This window comes from Eleutherodactylus coqui, chromosome 6 (assembly GCF_035609145.1).
Source record: "Eleutherodactylus coqui strain aEleCoq1 chromosome 6, aEleCoq1.hap1, whole genome shotgun sequence".
Taxonomy (NCBI): Eukaryota; Metazoa; Chordata; class Amphibia; order Anura; family Eleutherodactylidae; genus Eleutherodactylus; species Eleutherodactylus coqui.
Window position 1 is genome coordinate 177,782,454 of NC_089842.1, and position 21,450 is coordinate 177,803,903.

General features: G+C 45.3%; 1 protein-coding gene across 5 annotated transcripts in view; it reads left to right on the forward strand.

The window, feature by feature from the left end:
- MAPKBP1 (mitogen-activated protein kinase binding protein 1) overlaps window positions 1-21,450 on the forward strand; it is a 182,634-nt gene that overhangs the window by 50,331 nt on the left and 110,853 nt on the right. For 4 of the 5 annotated variants that reach the window (XM_066608311.1, XM_066608310.1, XM_066608313.1 and 1 more), the window contains exon 2: window positions 808-1,186. In XM_066608311.1, the coding sequence (XP_066464408.1) occupies window positions 1,067-1,186 (120 nt within the window). In that variant the 5' untranslated portion in view covers window positions 808-1,066. Of the gene's footprint in view, window positions 1-807; window positions 1,187-21,378; window positions 21,430-21,450 lie in introns of those variants that run through there. The other variant, XM_066608315.1, reaches the window with a different exon arrangement.

Genomic DNA, 21,450 nt, shown 5'->3' on the forward strand with positions numbered 1-21,450 from the left:
TAAAGGCGCACCTGAGATCTGCACGATTACGCAATGCGCTGTACAATTTCGCGGGGTAAAGAACACACTGGGGACCAATTAGGCTAAATAGTCTTTTAATTCTGGACATGGCTGTGTCCAGCGTCCATGTAGATGGCCCGGGTCAGCACGAAAACTACAGTAAAATGCACAGGATAGCGCAATGTTAATGGCGCAAAAACGCTGCGCTATTGTGTGCGTTCTGCTTCTACGCTCGTGGGAAGCCGCTCTCATTACAGTTTCTGGGTAAGTAGGGTGACAAGCTAACAACTGAGAATAAGGCCATGTTCACATCTGTATTGTCACTCCTGGTGGAAAAAATGGCGCCGTAACCCGTGCTAGTTATTCCGAAAAATGGAGACTGTGATGAACCTGACTTGCTGCGCATGAGTCAATAGTGATTACTTTCAGGACAAGCCTTTGATGAAATCTGGACAGTCTGATCTTGTATTTTGTCATTCCTTATCAGTCGATGATGTGAAGATCATTTGGCCTGGACTTCCCCTTTAAGGAGTGGGTTAGCATATTAGTTGGCTTGCTGCTTTGTTAGTAGTTGCAGGCTGCCCAGCCAACAAAGCGCGGACATCCCGGCACATGCCGGTAATTAGCACTTGTCTGCGGTTATTTATTGCATCTAATTAACAAACTATAATTGTTGCATTTTTCAAACGTGTTGTAAAGCGCCGTCCCCCATGATGCGTCGTCGCCGCGGCACACTGCAGGCGCTGCTCAGCCATAAATCCCCTGCTCAGCCCTTTCTAACGCCTGCTGCTTTCTCTGTTATTTCAGGTTGCCTGTGTGAAGGATCTGACAGCGATTCCCTCCACCCAGCCCATCCTCCTCTTGGTAACAAAAGCCAGCAATATGGGAAGTCACACTGGCATCAGCCGCACATGCTGACTGGCACAGTGGCGCTGTGCCTCGCCACCCTGCACTATGTGACAATGCAGCAGGACTGATTGCAAGGAAAGTGCAAGAATTTTAAGTTATATATTTTTTTTAGAAAAGATAAAACCGCCCAGAAGATTGTTCTATAGACCTTTAAACTATGGCTACAATGGAAGCCGGAAGCACCATAACCAGTCGCCTGAAGAACCTGCTCCGCTCTCCTTCCATCAAGCTGAGGAGACACAAGCCTGGAGCCCGCAAGGAAGATATAGGGAGCAAGGTGGGTACCTGAATTGGGTTTATACCCTTGTTTCTTGGTGGCATGTGACCGTCCGTCTTGTCTCCTGCGGACGTATATGTTTATGTATGTAGAATGATTTAAAGAATGTGTTCTATGTTATAAATTTATGTATATTAAGAATAGAGAAAGTATAACGGAGGGCGAGGTCACGCAAGCGGTCGTTTATTTTTATTGTGGGTGCAGCGATAAGGAAAGAAAACTGAAATGAAAAATGGAAGCAAACGCATGGCTTTCAGTCTGCTTCCGGTTTTCTATTGACAGCAATGTTTTAAAAAAAAAAAAAAATGCACCGCGATTTTCAGCACACGTCTATGGGCATAAAAACGGAAGCGTTTTCTTTCTGTTTTGCTGCGCCCACGACGGAACAAGAACCGCTAGTGTTCACTTAGCCGGAACCAAGTTCTTCTAGTATTTGTTTGGCTTCAGTCGCACACATGTATATTTTCCATTCTGTAATGGTTAATGGACTTGGGACTTAACTTTTTATTGTGTTTTTATACATGGCTCTAATTATATACTACGTACTCTGTGTTATTATAGAGGACCTGTGATCGCTCCTGACATGTCTGTTGTAGTAAATACTTGCCTTCCCCGTGACAAAACAACTCTGCATCATGTTTTCTCATAACTCTGCATTCCTCCGTTGTTCCTACTGGAAATGTATGAATAAATGGACCACTTGGTTTCCTTAAACATTTACGTTAAGCGCTGCAGATTGGTGCTGTACAAGTAAAGATGATATTAACAGTCGTATGCCATCAGCACTGACTGAATAGTGTATAGCAAAATAGCAAACCCCTCCAATTGGTAACTCCCAGCGGACAATGTATTCATAAATTTCCATGAGTAGTAACAGAGGAACAGTATAGAGTTCTATGGACAGATGACCCAGAATTTCACGAAGAATGCAAGTATTTACTAAAACAGGCATCTTGGCAGGCCTGTTTAACTTTTTGGAGTAGTAAAGAGGAGTTTGACTTTTTGATGAAGTGAGAAAGCGAGTTTTACACTACTGGCATTACAGCCACCATGTTTTCTTGGTGTCCTTGATGAATAGCAAATCCGCTTAGTTGTAGCGAAGCAGGTTTGACATTCAAGGCTGTCAAAAAGCGGAAGAACGTCCGCTGTTGTGGTCGGCCGTACTGGTTGTTGCCTGGCTTTCTACGGAGCGGGTACTGTATGACTTGGGGTGCTATTAGGGTGGCTTCACATGTAGTGTTGCTGTGGGCCTTCCACAGTGGGAGACCCACAGCAAATGTGCTTAGGAACCGCAGAGGCCAAATATGCACCAAAATAGTGCAGCTTTTGCCGCGAATCTGCTGTGGCTTTTACCCTTGTATTTCAAGGGTTGAAGTTCCCAGCATAAATGGGCAGGTTGTGGAGTCGGGATCCAATGTTTTTCAAAAACCCTGTGGAATCATTGCAGAAATATGTCGCTGTATGTGAAGGTGGTCTTAGAAATCTCCTCCACACAAATTAGACTATATTCACATGGCACTGATGCAATGCGGAACTTATAACATACAACGCCAGTTGTATGCGTCCTGCGAAGGATCAGACTTTGCTAAACCAAATCCACGGTACTACTGTGAACAAAGCCTTACAGGTACTGCAGCCAACAGGAGGCTCGGCGGTGACGTCCCATAAACCTGCCAAGGGCTTCTACATTAGAAGCCCACATGCCAGGCTTGCAGGATATCACCAGATCTTCTTTCCTGATGGATGCACCAAAACGGCGGTCCGGTACCATAATGAGTGTATTGTTTTGGCCATGAGGGGCCTAAAACTACGTATAAATAACTTTGAAAACCCCTTTAATGGTTTGTGTCCTGTATCTTAGCTCTGTTTTGCTAATTTAAATAGGTTTGAGCTGTAATACCAAGCACAGCTAATGCACACATGAGGCGCTGTTTCTGTGCAAAAACAACTTTGTTTTAGTTATCCCAAAGAACCATTTTTAAGAAGTGAGTTGTACTTTGGGTTTTACATTTCCCGTAGGTCTTCTGGCCCACAGTTCTTCCTTTTGTATTACTGCAGCCGGAATCGTCAGTAAAGCGCTTGTTGACTCGGGCTGGACATAAATGGGCAGATGCCTCCCAGACGGTGGGTGAGACATCTGCCTATCCTTGCCGTGCCAGCAGTACTTCCAGGAGAGGTACCAGTCTCCTCTTTACTACAAGAAAGTTGAATGATCTGTAAACGGCAGCTTGGATTATCGATGGGAGGGCACAGCAGCCGATGTTACTTGGCACCCTGCATGGTCCGTGAGCCATCTGTGTATTGTATGGATGAATTAGATCCGGTCTTGCATCGGCTCCTGTAGAGTTTTTCTAACTAGACAAGCCGCTTGATGATGGAGGGCGCTATTGTATACTCGTATTGAATATCTCTGGTAAGCCTGGTCAAGTATCTTCAGATGGCATGACTTTGGCAATACTATAGATTGCTGTGGATGGCGGTTACGGACTATAGTTTCTGCAAAGTGCAGACCTAAGCAGCTGCATGTGACCCTTTGTGCTGTACGCTTTTATAGTCTTTTGCAGTGACCAAATGTACAGTGCAAAAAAAGTTTAACTTTTACCCCCTCCTCGGATGCTAAAGACTCTGAACATTGCTACCCAGTTTCCAATATAAGCCCATTAATTTGGATGATATTGGGTCATTTTGTAAACTAAACTGTGCATGCTGCATAAATCTAATCTGCTTTTCAGGTTTGAGCTGGGTGATGACTAATGGAAGCCCTTTCAGGTGTAAGTCAGCCTTCCTGAAACCCACCATGCCAAATCTGCCTTGTTATACAGATATATTACCCTTATTACTAGCAAGAATGCCATTCAGGAATCTAAGGAAAGCTTGGTGAGACCGAACAATAACGGTGGCCGTATCGGGTCTTGCTGATATCCGAGAAATGGATATGGCCTGCACTGATTCTCTGATGCTGGCTGGTAGTTGGGGCAGCCATTATTCACTAGGTGTATCTGGCACAACTGTGTGACAAAGCACTTCTTACTATGGCTGCACAGGCTTTATATTTACTCCTTCCATGCAGAAATGCCAATTTATGGTTAATTTGAGGTCACCTTATAATAATGCCATTGAATTACTCCGTGTCATGGACTTGTCGAATGAAGAACGACTACAAAGCATTTTGTGTTTACCCTTTTACTTGGTGCTACTGCAGCATTTATTCTGCCATGCTAAGGCTTTTATTGCTAGTGACTTGCTATGGCACCTCCACACTGATGCCAATGTAGAGCCATACGTGAGGGTATGATTGTGCTTAGCGGATTTTCCCAGCAGTATTCACTCTTGCATTGTAGTGAATGAATTCTGTGATCTGTGGATTTCCACAATTGAGCATGCTGTGGATTTTTAGCATGGTGGCTCAGTGCTTAGCATCGTTGCCTTGCAGTGCTGAGGTACTAGTTTCAAATCTGACTAAGGCTATGTTCACATGGGATGGATACACAGCTAAATTTCTGGCGTACAATCCGCAGAGTGTTGAAAGGCAAGATAAAATAAAATAAAAAACGTATTCATTTATTTATTTTTCTTTCCCCCCCCAGATTTTAGTTTTGCTGCAAAGCGGTGTATAAGGCCTCATGTCCGCGGGCGGATCGGATTCCGTGCAGGAAACCTACACAGAATTCAGCCCTGCCTGCGGCCGGTGAGCCCTATTCACATGTTTCCCTGGCAGCGGGATCCCCAGCATCCGCCTTCATCTCTCCACTTCCGAGTTTGCTGTTCTGTGCATGATCCTCACTGCTCACTGTCGGACTTGCGCAGTACAGGTTTTTGTTTTTTTTTCACATCTCCTGCTTTCCCACGGCGTCCACAGCTCTTCTGCAGTGTCAGCTGCGGCCAGGCCACGGGTCAGACGGCTTCTATTGACTTCGATGGAAGCCGTCCCTGTGGTATCCGCAGGAAAATGGGATTTGTTTTCCGGACCAAAAGGTCAGCAAAACAAATCTGCATGCTTAAATAGATTTGCGCGAGTTCCGCAGATCAAACCCACCCGTGGACATTTTAGGCCTAAGAGGCTTTTCCTGCACGTTTCTGCAGCAGAATCTAACAAAGGATAAACCGCAGAAGTGAACGGAAATCACAATCACAAGAGAAAACACACCATTAGGGCGAATCGCGCTGTCTGAAGCTTTCCATAGCCCCTGTCCACGAGCGGAGAATCATTGCGATCCTCTGCTCACAGCTGGCAATTCGCAGCATGCTGCGCATTGCCGTGATTCTCCGCGGTCAGCCTATCTTTCAGAGCGGAGACCCACCGCGGGATACCGCAACTCCTGTGAACAGGCAGCCTTAGCTCAGATAAATTCTCCTGAAATTCATAACAAACAGTAACTTTGTTTTGTGGATTTTGGGACTGTTTATATTATGATTCATAAATACATGTATGATGATATGTATTCCAATGTAACATGACTATGGGTATACTGTATATTGTTTTGCTCTTTGAACTGGCCAAGTCTCATTACAGGAAGGATCTCGCTCTTCTATCCTTGGAGAGCAGGGTCCCTTTTGGTCACTCCAGCCTGGCATTGAGAGGAAGCCAGATGCAAATTAGGTCGGCCAACTTGGCAGCCCTATCAGGATCCATTCGTCCATTATCTTCAGCCATAAAAATCAAGCGACGATCAGCCGGTGTAATCGAGCTGTTCGTTATCTATGAACAACTGCCTGTTTACTGCGAATGGAGGTGGCCGTTGCGATCTGCAGCATGCTCCACCTCCGTTACTGAGTGGTCCTCGCTCCTGAATGTTGGCAGCCATACGTAACAAGGCCAGAGTATAGGTATTCAGACTGACATAATGACTCTATGGCCATATACATAAGATTGCTTACCTTCCCCCAACTCCCCTATAGACCTGCATATTCGGCTCTGTATGTATTTTTTCAGTAGTGACCCTGCTGCTTTTCTATAGGTGAATTATATTCCTCCCCCCCCCCCCCCCCCCCCTTGCCACTACCGGAGACTTCTGGGGACAGTCATGTTTCCCCAGATCTATTAGATTAGACATTCCTCTTCTGTATATGTGAGGCTTCTACTGCAGCACCTACTTCATTAGTAATCTGTTACCAGCCCTGCTTCACTGACTGCTGCATAGATAACAATCTGCATCAGATGACCAGTGAGCCATGTTTTTTACAGGGTATCTCCACCGCTAACGAAATTCAGCAGCCTTGTGACTTTTGCATATTACATTTTGCAGACAGATGTAATCCATCTTCATCTGCATTCAATTAAAAGATGACGTCATAATAAACTTGAAGTGTATTGTCCGCATGGAGAATTATGTAGGAATTCCATCTTTAATTGAGCTCTTTTTAATGGATGCTTTCCCTTTAAGACATAGGCGGTGAGCATGTTTCCCACTACAGTCCATGCTAACTGAATGCCTGCACAGAGCCAATGAGATTTGCACATAGCGCAGCACCAACAGCGTGAACTGATTAAGATCAGTCAGCGGGGAGTCATCCGTCCTTCTGCAGATGGAAAACAGCCTCTTCAGCGCTTTCTGCCTTGGCTCTGTGCATGCTCTGAGGCTTGCAGGGCTCTGGACCTGATGCCGTTCTCTATACTGTCTGGGTGTGAAGTGATGCTCCAGGCCTTGGGCTGATGGCTCTTAGGGTCCTTTTAAATGAGATTCCTGTCTGAACAAGCGAGTGACGCCGCCTCTAATTGTTTGCACTCGGGCAGCCTGTTTAGCTGTATATGTGCCATCAAGGAGGCGATCAGACCCGACTAATGCTACAGCTCATGCACGGAGCCTTAGGGCGCTCTCACGAACGTATTGTTACAGCGTGTTCCGAGTACCTGTTCGGAGTCTTCTTTATCTGTGCCGTGTATGGAGGGGCTGTGCACATGAGCAGTACAGATTTTGCCACACCGTCGCTAGGTGATAACGTGGATCCCACGACCTTTTCGCAATGTTTGCGGAAGCACCAGGGGTCGGACTGCTTCTATTGGCTTCAATGGAAACTGTCCAAGCAGATTCCGCCTAGAAATAGACCATGCTGCGTTTTTCACTATTTTACATTTTTTTTTTACATTTTTTTTTTCCCCCTCTGGAAGTGGAAAATAGCAATTGGTTTGCACTCGTGAGCAGGAAAAATAGCTTTTCAATTGCATGCTATGGGCAGTATTTGCTACGGAATCTGGAGGCAGAAGCCTGCTCCGGATTCCGCAATGCAAATCTGCCCGTGGTAGCCATAGATTGCCATGTTCACGTGAAATACACACGCGAGAATAGCAATTGGTGGTGAGAAATGTAATTGCGTACTTGCTGCGTGCGGCACACAGTGAATTATGGTAGTCTTGGCCCGGCCTTACCTGAATCACTGTTTGGGGAGCTGCGATCACACGGCCATAATCCACTTCCCGAATCTCTAAGGGACAATACATTTTCGGTGCCCCTTTCACATGAATATACTTCTGTGCCCCGTGATGGACGCAGTAATGGAATCCCTTTCTCACAACTTGTATCTGGTAGTGATGTTGGCATGACTGTAGTGCCAACCCTTCTCTAGGTGTTCTTGAAGCCTTGTTGATTGCCAGTTTGCCTCCTTTATACAAACCTCTTATGCAGATAAGATGGAGCTGAAATATAACCTCAGAATTTGGTTGTTATGAAAGCTGGAATGTCCCTTTAACGGACCTTTTAACCCTTTCCAATCCACTGTCTGACGTCCAAAGACATTATGATTTAGGGCTGTACAGCTCCAATGTTGGAAGACGTCCATCGGGGTTCTCTTACTGTATATTGCCAGCCTCTCTGCTGTCGGAGCCTATCCAACGTGTCACTTCATGCAGTACTGGCTTTATCCAGCAGATAGCGCCGTTGTATAATGGCAAGAAAAGAGTAAGCCCCCTAGAAAAACCAGGATACAAATTGGATTGGAAAGTGTTAAGACATGTTTTTGTGTGTGGAAAAATTGTGGCTTCTACTTACGGCTATGGACGCCTTTCTGGGTGGCAGTTTTTTTTTCTTCCTGACTATCCATGTGGAACGCTTGTCTAAAGTTGTTTTTTTTTGTTTTGTTTTTTGTTTTTTTCCTTTCTCTTCTCTGCTGTTTATATACTTGGGAGTTGTTTGCTTGTTTGTTTCATCCCAACACATCATGTACACTTTTTTTTTTCCTATTAGTTTAGCGTCAGGGATGACCAAGTGGACAAAAGCGTCTTTATGCATTCCACGTTTTTACAAGAAAAGAGCCCCTTTGAGCTGAGCGCAGGACTCCCAGCTCCATCCACGGTGCCGATAAAAGGAGAACACGCTGCAGTCCGTCAGATAAGAGGATGCTGCTTTCTCTCCTCACATCTGAGCTGCTCTGATTTTAGAGTAAATACTGTGGAGTTCTGGCAGCTCTCCTCTACAGGCGTTCCAGCATCTGCATAAACATTACACTACAAAAGTGGATTCGACTAGTTTAAAGGGATAATGTTTTTGTAAGGGTAAAGTATACCCTCACCCCCTCCTCCTCCCAGCCATATCAAGGCTTACAGCAGTGTCAAGTATTTGTCAGGCACATGGGTGTGGATCCACCTTGCCACACACTGATTTGGCTTAGAGCTATATCTAGAGGCAGTACTTAAGCGACCCTGTTCTTCACCCTTGACCCCTCCGAGCAGGTTTGGTCTTCGCTGTGGGGTCCCAAGCCTTTACTTGCAGAAATAGTCTTAGTAGAGTGGCTGCTGATGCTGCACAAGGCCAAGGTGCTGCACCTGAGGGTGTGAACATGGATGTAATCCGAAACAAGTCAATGTCTGGGCAGGTAGCATAAACTTCAACACAGGAATCGGGTGGTGGATCAGGGCAGCCACAGAAAAGTAGTGGGATACTGAAATGTAGCTGAGGTCAGGAGTACAGAAGTCAAAATAATTAGAGCTAAGCAAGGAGACTGCAAACTGGAGCTTGGTCACAATGGATGGAAACCAAATACGTAGGCACCCACCCTCGGGTGTGGATGTCTAATATAGCACGTATTGGGAGAGGATTGATGGACAACCGATATTGGAACTCATAGTGCCCTTTGAGTCTGGGATTGGGCATACATGCGAGTCCTATGGGCAGGATGGAGTGAGGACTGTGACCGAGAGCAACCCCAGTAGCAACTCATCATGGATGGTCGCAGCAGCTCACTGTAACAACTTAGGTTTATACGTTGGCTTGCAGACTGGTTAAAGGGGTTGTCCCGCGGCAGCAAGTGGGGTTATACGCTTCTGTATGGCCATATTAATGCACTTTGTAATATACATCGTGCATTAAATATGAGCCATACAGAAGTTATTCACTTACCTGCTCCGTTGCTGGCGTCCCCGTTGCCATGGTGCCATCTAATTTCAGCGTCTAATCTCCCGATTAGACGCGTTTGCACAGAAGGGTCTTCTCCCTTCTCTTCGGTCTCGGCACGAGCGGCATTCTGGTTCTGCCCCCTTCTACGCGTCATCGCGTAGCTCCGCCCCGTCACGCGTGCCGATTCCAGCCAATCACGAGGCTGGAATCGGCAATGGACCGCACAGAGCCCATGGTGCACCATGGGAGAAGACCGGCGGTGCATCGTGGGTGAAGATCCCGGCGGCCATCTTGGCTGCAAAGAAGAAAGAAGCTGCAGAGACGGGATTCAGGTAAGTAAAATTATTATTTTTTTTTTTATCCCGTCCCTTGGGTTTGTCCCGCGCTGAACGGAGGGTCTATGAAAAAAAAAAATAAACGTTTCGGTGCGGGACAACCCCTTTAACTTTGCATTTAGACTCTTTCCTGTTACTGCTTATTAGGTTGTAGACGTTACATGGGGGCGCTGTCATCAGACAGTGGCATCCTGGAAAACCAGCATCCGTGATGAGTTGTCTCTTTACTCCACTAATATGTGCCACTACTATGATGAAAGTGGCTGTAGCATGATTGGCCCTGTCTTTGGATAGCAATACCAAAATTATTTCTAAACCTTCTTGTTTTTAGGAAAAGGCTTTTTAAAGAGGCTCATATAACCTTATTTTTAGAGGCTATTGTCTCTAACTTAATTTTTTTAGCAAATTTAATATTAAAAACTGTTAGTGTAAATATGGGCTGAGCCACCAGTGTGGTCGTTCTACCTAGATCAGACAGCAACGTTCTTATTACATTAGTAAAATTTCACTAAATTTTGATGGTTACTGAAATAAGACTTAATAAATAAGTCTGATATATGAAAGCTAACTTCTATTAAAAATTTTAACCAATTTTCCACCCCTTTCTGGACCCTATGCTTGTTGCCACAGTCGCTGTGGATGACGTCTCATTACTTTGGTCACCATGGTGTGACATAACGATGGAGCTTGGTTACTGTGCTAACCTGATGCTGCAGTTAATCTCCGGAGTCACCAATCCCCGATCAACATATAGCTCAGCGCATTTTCAGGATCCATCTTCAGGGGGCGCTTTTGTTCACACAGTGGTGTAGTTGGAGCTTGGATGGATTATGTGACAACGTTGCTGGACTTACAGGACTTTCATCAGTGTGTTTTATGAGATGTCTTGGATGCTGACTGTCCAGAAGAGACACTGCCGATAATCTACACTATACAGTATATACAGGGTCATAGATGGAATTGGAGTGACGGTTGGCAGGGCATATGTCCAAGGTAGTGTTGGGGGCGCCAGTGAGAAGTCAGTGACAATCCCGCATGAAATATGGGAATGGAGTCTTTCAAACAGTACTCCTCTGCATTCCTCCGTCCCAGAGGTTTCCAACTTTTTGTACCTTTTGAGCCGCATTCAACGTTAAGCAATGGATAGGAAGCAGATGCAGCTCAAAAATGGACAGAAATTTTGATGTTGGGGCTACACTGACTGAGCACAACACATCACACTGCCTAATTTAACACTAATTACATGTGAATGTGGTTGCAAGTTGTAATGGCAAATAACCCAGACCTCTGCCTATATTCAGGGTGCTGAATCCAAATATGACAACCACAATTGTCTCAGGCAAGATAATGAAGTTATCAAGTAGCATATTCAAAATTGTACCTTTTTGTTACAGTATAGTGTTAAAGCCATGGGCCTCAATTATCAAAACTGTCTAATGTGACAGATTCCATGAATGCTTAACACGCGAAGCAAAATCTGCCTGGATGACATTCCAGAATGTGGCAGACACACGTTTGGGGAAGCCAAATCAAATGACTTCAAACAGATTGTGACCGACATGTTGAAATCGTACAAAGAGTTAGGATGTAACATGTCTGTCAAAGTACATTTCATGCACTCGCTCCATGACTACTTCCGGAGAGATGCAGTGATTTACCAGATGAGTATAGTGAAAGATTTCACCAGGACACATGTGCAGATGAAAAACGGTATGAAGGAAACTGGATGCCGGTGATTACTGCTGGGATATTCCAAGGGAGAACACTGGTGGACCGAAAAGACATACAGATGGTCCGCTACTTGCGAATGTTTGAGTTACGAATTTTGCTACAAACGAACAAAATTGTCCTGCAGTATGATATAATGCTATAGCATTATATCATACTGGACAGCCATCGGATTGGCATTCTATCAAGCTGTGCCATAGGTACGGTCAGATAGGCACCCTGCATAGGAAGCTCTGGGGCCTTTCAAAAGACCCCCAGCTGCCGTGGCAACCCGCAATCTTATCGCGGGAGGCAGTGCGGGGGCCCCCAAACGTCGGGTGCTGGCTGTCTCTTACAGCTGCCACGTGATAAGCCGTGCCACTCATCATAGCTGTTCAGTTCTGGCTCATGAGTGGCGAGGCTTATCGGAGCTGTTGTCAGCTGGAAGAGACAGCCGCGCCCGCATTGTATGGCGCTGGATCGACCTGTGATCTCCCACCCTACAAGCATTTGTTCGGACATGCGGAACTGAACCTGTTTGTAAGTGGGGGATTATCTGTAAGTGACTTCTGCAAGCATTCACTCGAACTTCCTGTATTTTCAGGCCACCTATGGAAGTTCTTTATTACACATCTGCCACTTGGTAATCATATGTCTTGCTTATAACTGTATGTTACCCTATTCAGGATTTACTGTTCAGAAGTAAATTTATAAAGCATATTAACTGCATTAATATCTACACTTCTTTATTCTACTGTTAGGGTTGTCTGTAACGGCCCATTTACACTATCACTCAAAACTTGTTCAAACAAACTAATTTGAGTGAAAATCTCTCCTTATTCGTTCACATGCAGTTATCACTGACTTTGTCTGCATAAAAACCATAAGCTGGATGGCTGGCTTCTCGTTCCGTGTAAACGCTCCCCGCTTCACATAGAAGGTAAAGTGCTGAGCAAGAAGCCCGCGATCCACCGATGCGTCTTTCTCTCTAAATGCTCTGCAGGAGCGCCGATGTCAGCGCTTTTGCAGTCATTTAGTTGATGTAAAAGGGCCGTAAATTTGCTCCTGAAGCTCAAGATCTGAGCACAAATTTAGACTTCGCACCCAAAACTCTTAAACACAAATTTTGTCCAGAAAATTTATTTATTTTTTAGTTACATAATTGTATGATTGGGTTGTGGCAGCTAGTGAGTCGCAATGCAACCACATTGGGATACAATGTAGCAGGGCTATAGTCTTCGGCTGTGTAATGTGTGTGGTGCCCAAAGCTGCCGTTTGGCCAAAGTGTGTGAATGTGGAGAAAGTCTAAGAAAGGACAAGTATTTAGTAATCTGTAAGGCTGCCTGTCCACGGGTGTTGCGAAATCCCGTGGCGGATCTCCGCAGTGAGCCTACCTGACAGGTTCACTGCGAAGAATCGCGGCAATTTGCAGCTTGCTGCGATTTGCCGCTTGTGAGCAGAGAATTTCTGATTCTCTGCTCATGGACAGGAGGGGGCCTGCGCTTTCCATAGCAAACCTGGGCCGCGGGGAACGCAATGCAAAAGCGCCCGTGGACAGGCAGCCTTAGTCAGTAATGGCTAAATGGCACCAAGTGTTTTTGTTCTACTGGCTAATACAGTACCAACCTTTTTTTTTTTTTTGTGGAGAAACAAATTGCAAACCTTGGCTGATTAAGGCCGGGCTCAGACAAGCATAATTCACTGCATGTCACCCGCGAGACACGCACGCAGCAAGGGCACAATGACATTGCTTGTTGAGTGCTGGCGATCACCATATACTTTCTTGGTTTGTATGCGTACGTAATACTCGCCAAGATGGAACATGCTGCAGTTTATATTGCATGCTTATTTCACACAATTCATGAGAGGCAACATGGCAGATTGGTAGAGCATATTACGCTCACAAGACCGGCACGTGTAATAAACTGTGACCATGCGCTCGTGAGTCTGGACTAAATATTTGAGTATGAAACTAGTATTTGAATTGGCGCTGTGTGGTGGTTTGGATATATCGGCACTAATGCCAACTGTCAGTACATATGGTCATACTCCAACAGCCACACAACAAGGGGTTCCGAGTCACATGTGGCTCCTGAGCAGCTGATTAGGGAACCCTGCACTGTCCAATGTAACGGCTCTGCACTACAGCCCCCTCTTTGATACTTTGTGGGCAGTTTACGTCTGTAAGGCCGGCTGCACACAGCCGTAACGGGGTCCGCTGCGGAATTCCGCGGTGGAGCCCGTCACGGCGCCCCCCAGAGACCCCAATACTTGCGTATCCGGCGTCCTACGTCCCGCAGGACGCTTCGGCGTGACGCACCGCAGCGTCATGTGACACGCCGGCCACGTCACATGACACGCCCACAGCGTCACATGGCGCAGCCGGCCGTGTCATATGACGCGCCGGCGGGAAAGCGGTTTCATGCTATCTTCCGCTGTGCTACAGCGGAAGATAGCATGACGGACAGGCTTCCATTGACTGCAATGGAAGCCGTCTGCGCATACCCCCGCGGCAAATAGAGCATGCCGCGGGTGAGGTCAGGTGATTTCACGGTGCGGAATTCCGCAGTGGAATTCCGCACCGTGAGCATTGAGCTATTAGGTTCAATAGAACCTAATAGCTGCGGGCAACGCGGCGGATTTTCGCTACGTATTACGCGGCAGAAATCCGTCCATGGGAAGGAGCCCTACTCTATCTTCTTGGCTGTGGTGTTCTAGATCATGTGCTGACTTGCACTTGTGATCTGTTAGTGCTGCTTAATGATCCTATAATCCTATTTAGATAATCCTATACAGGCCTAATCTTTCATTATATCTAATAAACTTCCCCCGCTGCAGTCCGTTCCTGGAGTGCCTCCTGATCTCCTCTGTTCCACGTGTTTCTAACTTTTTAAAGAGGTGACTTTCTAGTTTGGTGAATTGGATTAACAGCGCTGTAAATGGCGGCCTGAGTCGCTCATAATTGAATAAGATTGTGGAGTGGTTTTATGTTAATTATGGAGCCGGGCCGCATGTGTTGGGTCAAGCTGCCGGCCACATGGATTAGCGCTTGTTATATTGGCTCACATTTTCTAGTCTGGATTCACATAGGCAAAGTTGTTGAAGGAATTTCTGACTGTCCCAGCTCTATGACTGAGACTCGCAGAAACCCTTCTACATGTTAACGATGAATGTATGTCGAGTGATTCTTCAGTTGAAGAAATTTCTGTAGCTAGTCTGTGGTGGGTGAAAATACCCTTGAGGGCTCCCACAAACTACTGCATTTGTGCTTGCAAAATCTGCATGTGGAATATGCAGCAAATAGAACCCATTGACTTCAATGGGTTCCTTCAGTGTTTGTTTTTTGTTTCTCTGCGTACATTTTGAGCGTGTGGGGGGGGGGGGGGGAGCGACATGCCCCTGTCTGCACAAAATCACACACTGAAATGCGCGGTTTTGTGCAAAAAAAAACTGGGAGTAAGGCTGCCCTGGTGCTGCCAGGACCGGGCCGATGTGAGCAGTCCTGTCAGTGCAAAAAAAGTACAGCAAATCGTGGCGAAACGGGCAGAATAGTACGTGGCCACATGCCCTGTGTAACACATACGTCACACTATCATGATGGTATATGCGCTTACACTCCTGTACGGCCACCATTAAAGGCAATCTATCATTGGGTTTATGATGCCCAAAACATGGTCACATTTTGAAATTCTGTGACATTACATAAGGCCCAATGTCCACAGGCGGATTTGAATTGCAAAAACATGGGCATCAAGTCTATTCGTCGCCTTTTTTCCCCCATGTATCTCCTCATTGACATACACTTCCTCCAGTATTTTGTGCAAGAATCTGACAGGTAATGTGACACTTTTAACCTTGCCCCTTTCTGTAGGCCCTCTTAATAAATTTAAAACCCTCTGCCCCGTGAGCCCTACTTTGCCTCATGTGTCTTCAGTATTTAGATCCTCCAGAGACCCATGTACAGATTTGTTGAAATGGCTATCTTGACTTAAATTGACCTTTTGGTTTCCCTTCAAAATTCTGTCCTGGAATAGGGGGGACAGGGGAGTATCTTACTTGTAGTAGGCCTTCTCTGCTGCCTCTGTGACTTACTGGGTCTGGGTCCTGTTTTCAGCTGTCCAAGATGGCTGAAGCAATTTTATCATGATCTAACTTACAATGTGCCCTGCCAGTGCTGATCACATGAGTAGCTCTGGCCAATCAAAGAGCAGGTATAGCGCATTGGTAGTCCTAACAATGTACAGTAGGAATTGGGTAGTCTTGACTAAAGATGGTATCCAAAACTAGTGGATTAGGACAGCAGAGAACTGCTGGTAATATACGCCCTACCCCGAAAATTAGCCATAGCTGAAGGAAAAAAGAAAAGCTTACATCACCTAGAAGCGCTGTCAGTGGCTCCACTGCAGCTTCTCTGCAACTGATCTTCTCTTCTGGCCAGGGATTGAAAACCCCCCGCGGAAGCGTTGGCTGGCTAAGCATCAGCCAATCACAATCAGAGCCAGCACTCGCTGAATGGCTGTGATTGGTTCATTGAGCACTGGCTGTGATTGGCTAGGTGTCAGCCAATCAGAGGTAGCGCTTCCAGGAGGCAGAGATTTTTCAATCCCCGGCCAGAAGAGAAGTGTTGGGGACCCAGGGAGAAGATGCGGCGACCTTAGGTGATGTATGTGTATTTTTTTTTCCCTGCAGCTATGGCTCAGGTTATGGCTTTGGCAGTAGGATTTCCTACTGTCAAAGTTGCATTGCACAGCACAAAAATGGCATTTTCATGCGATGCAACAGAGAGGGAGGCTCCATAGGAAAACATGGGCTACAAAACCTCACAAGTCACGGGCATATCACTGGACCCGCAAGGTTTTTGTGTCAGGTTGTCACATGGTACAAAACATTGCAGGTGTGAAGTAACCCATAGGAAAGCATGGGCTTCACATACATGCGTTTTGTAGCAATGCGAAAATATTGCGCAACTTTGTCGCCCGTGTGAATGAGGCCTAACTGGGCGAAAGCGCTTTGATTGCTCCGTAGAGGCATCTAGTGGTCAACAAACTCTACACAAATGGAGGGGGGGACCACTTTTACTCTACGCATTTGCATATCTGTATTAGGCAGGGTTCACACAGGGCGGATTTGCCGCGGTTTTTCCATTGCGGTTTTGCCACAGAAGAACTGCTTCTCGGCAAAACCGCTTTAAAGGTTAATTCTGGCTTGCGGATTTTTCCGCACGAAAATCCGCAAGCGTTTTTTTTTCCGCAGCGCTTTTTTTACATTTTGCTGCAGATTTTGCTGCGTCCATAGAGGTCTATGGACAAAAAAGCGCTGCGGAAAAGACAGTAGAATGGACATGCTGCATCTTTGAAAACCGCTCCGCAATTGCATTTCTGCACTGCGGCTGTGCGGAAAAAATCTGCACTGAGAACAGCTTTTTGGCAAAACTCATTTGTGCTGCATTGCACTGCAAACGCAGCGGTTTTGCCGCAGTGTGGATATGCAACGGCAATCTGCGGCAAATCCGCCCTGTGTGAACCCAGCCTTAGATGTAACTAGAGTTTTTTGCAGAAAACAACTTGTAGGTGCATTATTTTTGATAAAGCATGTTATAGTAGCGCTGTACTATCAGTAAGAGACTTGGCACAGCCATTGTTGAGCTAGTCATCAAAAAATTACTGTTAAGCCTACGTACTTCTCATGTATCCAGGTTGTGTCCAAGAGGCTCGGGCACCTGTCCATGTGCTGTTCGATATACAGACAGCTCGCACATTGCATCACGGCGAAGAATTAGGACATGCAAATCCATGTCAGACAAGATTGGGACCTGCAAGGAGTTTTTGAAAAAGCGACAGTGTGCATGACCCCATAGCCTATAAAGGATGCGCGTGCTTCTGTGAATTAACATGAAGCCACACATGCTAGTGTACCAGGGCCTTAATCCGCTTATTTCATTTCAGTTCTGAAGGCACAAACTGCTGAAGTAGATGTCAAGTTAGGCTGCCTTCACACTTGCGACAGTGAGTGAAAATGCAGAATTATGAAATCAATGGTTTTATTCCCATTTGTGAGGTTTTCAATCATGAGATGTGGAGTGAAAAAAAAATGGCAGCATGTGCTATCTTTCTGTGTAACATTCCTATGGAAGGCTTCAGACGAGCCTGCTCGTATGTGACACTGGACTACTACGCCCACAAAATAACCTTGCAGAGGCTTATCTGCTAATACAGACCATCAGGAAAACCTGGTAACACTGCAGATCCTGCACTAACCCATTTCTTACACTCGGTCGTGACTGATAACGATGTGCAGATTAATTTTGCATGCGTGATGGGTTCTGGAAGAAACTGTGGACCACCAGTGGGGATTGCTCAATTTAAGAAATCACAGCTAGCAGAGACCAGTTTCTGAGTTAAAGATTTGACTTTTATTAAACCCTTAATGACCGCTTCTGTGTTTTGTTTTGTTTTTTTTCTTCCCTTTTTTGTTTTTTTCCTGACAAACGTAACTTTTTTTTTTTATTTATCAATTAGCTATACCAATATTTTTTTCCCCCCCTGCACTATTTTGAAAAATAAAATATCTTTGGAAAACGTATTTTCTGCTGCCAACTTGTGGCAGCTATAACTTTATTTTTTCGTTGACCTAGTTCTAGTTTTTTGGGTTCTTTTGAGGGACGTCCTGTAGTTTCTATTGGTACTGTTTTGAGATGCATATAACTTTTGACTACTTTGTTAGATTTTTCTTGGAGAATGCGTCACCCCAAAAGCGCAATTCTGTTGTGTACTTTATTTCCTGACGTTCACCGTGCGGGGCAAATAATGCGATACTTTAATAGATTGGACGTTTATGGACATGGCAATACCATGTATTTTGGGGGGGGGGGGGAGATAGGGGGTTATTTAGATTTTTTTTTTTTTTTATTACAAATATGAGAATTTTTTTCTTTCTTATAACTTTTTAAACTGAGCTTTACGATTTTATTTATTTTTTTTAAAAACTTGATCTTGCAATGGTTTGATCGCTCCTGCATAGTATTATATTATACTACGATCAGACAGGCAATCTATCAAGCCACGCAATCTGTAGTGGTAACCCTGAGGGCTTTCAGAAGGCCCCGGCTGCCATGAAAACTGAGCGGCGTCCCGCGATATTCCTTGTCAAGCGCCCGCTTGAGACCCATAACTCCTATCGACGAATTAAAATGCTGCTGTCAGACTTGGCAGAATTTAAAGAGTTAACAGCCATGATCAGCATAAATGCTGATTGCAGCTGTTGCTGGTGGCTATCAACTATAAGAAACAACTGACACCCACATTGTATGGGGCAGATTTGACTCCCGAACCCTGTCTATACAAACCCCGCGCACACAGGACAAACTGCATGTCTTGTGTCGTTAAGTGGTTAACTTGAAACATGCAAGAAAGTTCACCATACAAGAGGCCCCAAACCACATTTTAAAGTCCCGTATCCGTATCATCAGGCTTTTGCAGAATAGTGCTACTAGAATATCCTATATCGAGTATATACCCGACTTACGGTTCTGGAATGTGTTCATATGCAGCACAATGCATTACAGATGTGCATCATTTGATATAGTTCTCAGAAAAATGCAGAATAAAGCAGAAAGATTCCAGACATGCCATGAATTATCAGACTGTATACCAGGCTTTGCACCGGCCCAAAATTATACCCTTTATACATCAGTTACAAAGTCATCAGGTTAGTTTGAGAATAAAAGTAATATATTTGTACAGTAAAATGGGCCGGCTGTGCAGTCACATCAGTTCTGTGTTTTTGGAAACTGTTGACTTTTTTTGGTTTTGAGGAAATAAAACTAAATATAACCCTCCATTGTAACTGTGTGGCTAAAATGTGGAAATGTGCAAATAAAGACCGATTTCGGGTACTAGATGGCAGCTTTGTCCAGAACCTCTTTCATGGCAGCTAGATCTGGTTCCAGTAGCCATTGTATAATAGGGGTTTCCATCTAGCTTGGGTCACTTAGAGTCTTGTAATTTTTTTGTAGAATTGTGAGATAACGTTGACTGCCCTTATTTTGGCCCGGTGGTCGTGGGGCGTTGAAAGCAACCAGTGGGGAACCAACTGGTTAGTTCTGGCTGAGTTTACCGGAGTGGAAGCTGCTCTGGTAAATGAAGGCGTCCCCGACAGGGGCTCCTTCTGTGAGGTGCCTTAACGGCACATATGGAAAGGGATCTTCCCAATTTGATAGTGCCTTTAAATATGCATGGCCTATTACTAGTCGACACCACTGTTGTGTCCTGTAATGATAAAAACCATGTCAGATGGAGATGAAAGTTTCCATTTTTGGTCGCCATTTGACTAATTGGTACATCCATCTGGATACCATTTTTCAGCCGTTCAGATGGAATCTGAGGATGGCACGCCACATTGTATCCAATAATGTTTGGTGAATGCAGTCTTATGGTTGGTCGGCAAGGATAAAACTTCTCCTGAGGGATCCTCTTACACGGGCAATAATAGTTTTTGATTCCCGCCATGCAGTGAGAACCTTATCTGTTGTCGTTCAGTGTAAATTCATGCACTAACTGGATGCCAAATGATGACTTTGCTCATTGTTCAGTTTCTGCATGCACAAAAGCTGAATGATCGGCCTGTGTAAACAGGCAGTCATTCATTTATGAGCGAGTAGCAGGAAAAATAGCCTGTGTGCCGCAACCAGCCAAACTATTGTTCAAGATCCCGTGTATTGATAACACTTTTTTATTGGTGATCGTAATATACCAGCAGTAAAACACGTTTCGAGGTGAAAGGCCGCTTCATCAGTTAAGCTGGGGTGCGAAACAAAGGAAATGGTGATAAGGATATGGGACAATGCCTCAGAGTAACATGTAAGACACTACGGTGGATGGTTAGAATAGTGCTGGAGTTTCTGTCGCATGGCATGAGCTTGGTGGAGAGCGCCAGGTAGATCGCCTCAAGGTGCATTTCAAAGCAAGTTACTTGCTCCTCTACTCTTAGGCCCTCCCATCATTGGGGGAGGCATCTAACATGATTGGCAGCACCGCCATTCGTGTTTCAAAAATGGGCTGCATCTAGCTCTATAAAAAAAACCTCTTCTGGCACCTCTTTGGGTTGGCTATACCCATCCTTTTTTCCTCACCTGGCTGTTCATCTATGAATGACTCCCTATTTACTGTGAATGAAGTGGGATAGCTGGAACAATCCCTGGCCCGCTTTGCCTCCGTTCTTTGATTGCACCTGTACCTGACTGGTCGTCCCATGTAAAAGGGCTCTTGGTGAGAACCCCTAGTGAAGTTGAGGAGACTTATAAGGCCATCCATACTCCTCTGGGAAATTTATGCAAATTAAAAGATGGAACAATGCCTCAGCAGCGCCACCTTTTTGGGAGGAGCGATAGTGGCTGATACAGCCTAACAGTCATACCGAGTAAAGGTACTTTTTAGAGTGGTCTTGTCTACTTCCTGCCTAGATCTTAATTGCAGTTGAAGTACATAAAAGTTGCTATTTGTAGAGCAGCAGAATTTCGGTGGATTAGCTTAACATCTTGGAAGTTCGAACAAGCCGTCTCAAGTTCTCCCAAGTTTTTAACTGCAGGGTGTTCTGCACAGGTTTGTCAGCCGCCTCTTTAAAAGCCTGCCACATATATTTCCGATGACTGTACTCGTCTATGAGCCGCTGTATGCACAGTTTCGGGCACTTGTAAGAAGCACGGTGGTAGTGGTCTGTGTTTCGCACTTTAAGTGGAAGTTTCTGAAACATGACTCCTAGCTGCTGCAGGGAACGGTGAAGACTGGGAGGAGAGTTTTGTGTCACCGGTCAGATTCGTCTTATGCCATTTTGAATCTGACATCTCTTCATGGCTGCCCCCAGGAAGATGTGTGTAAGTCTATGTACTATGTGT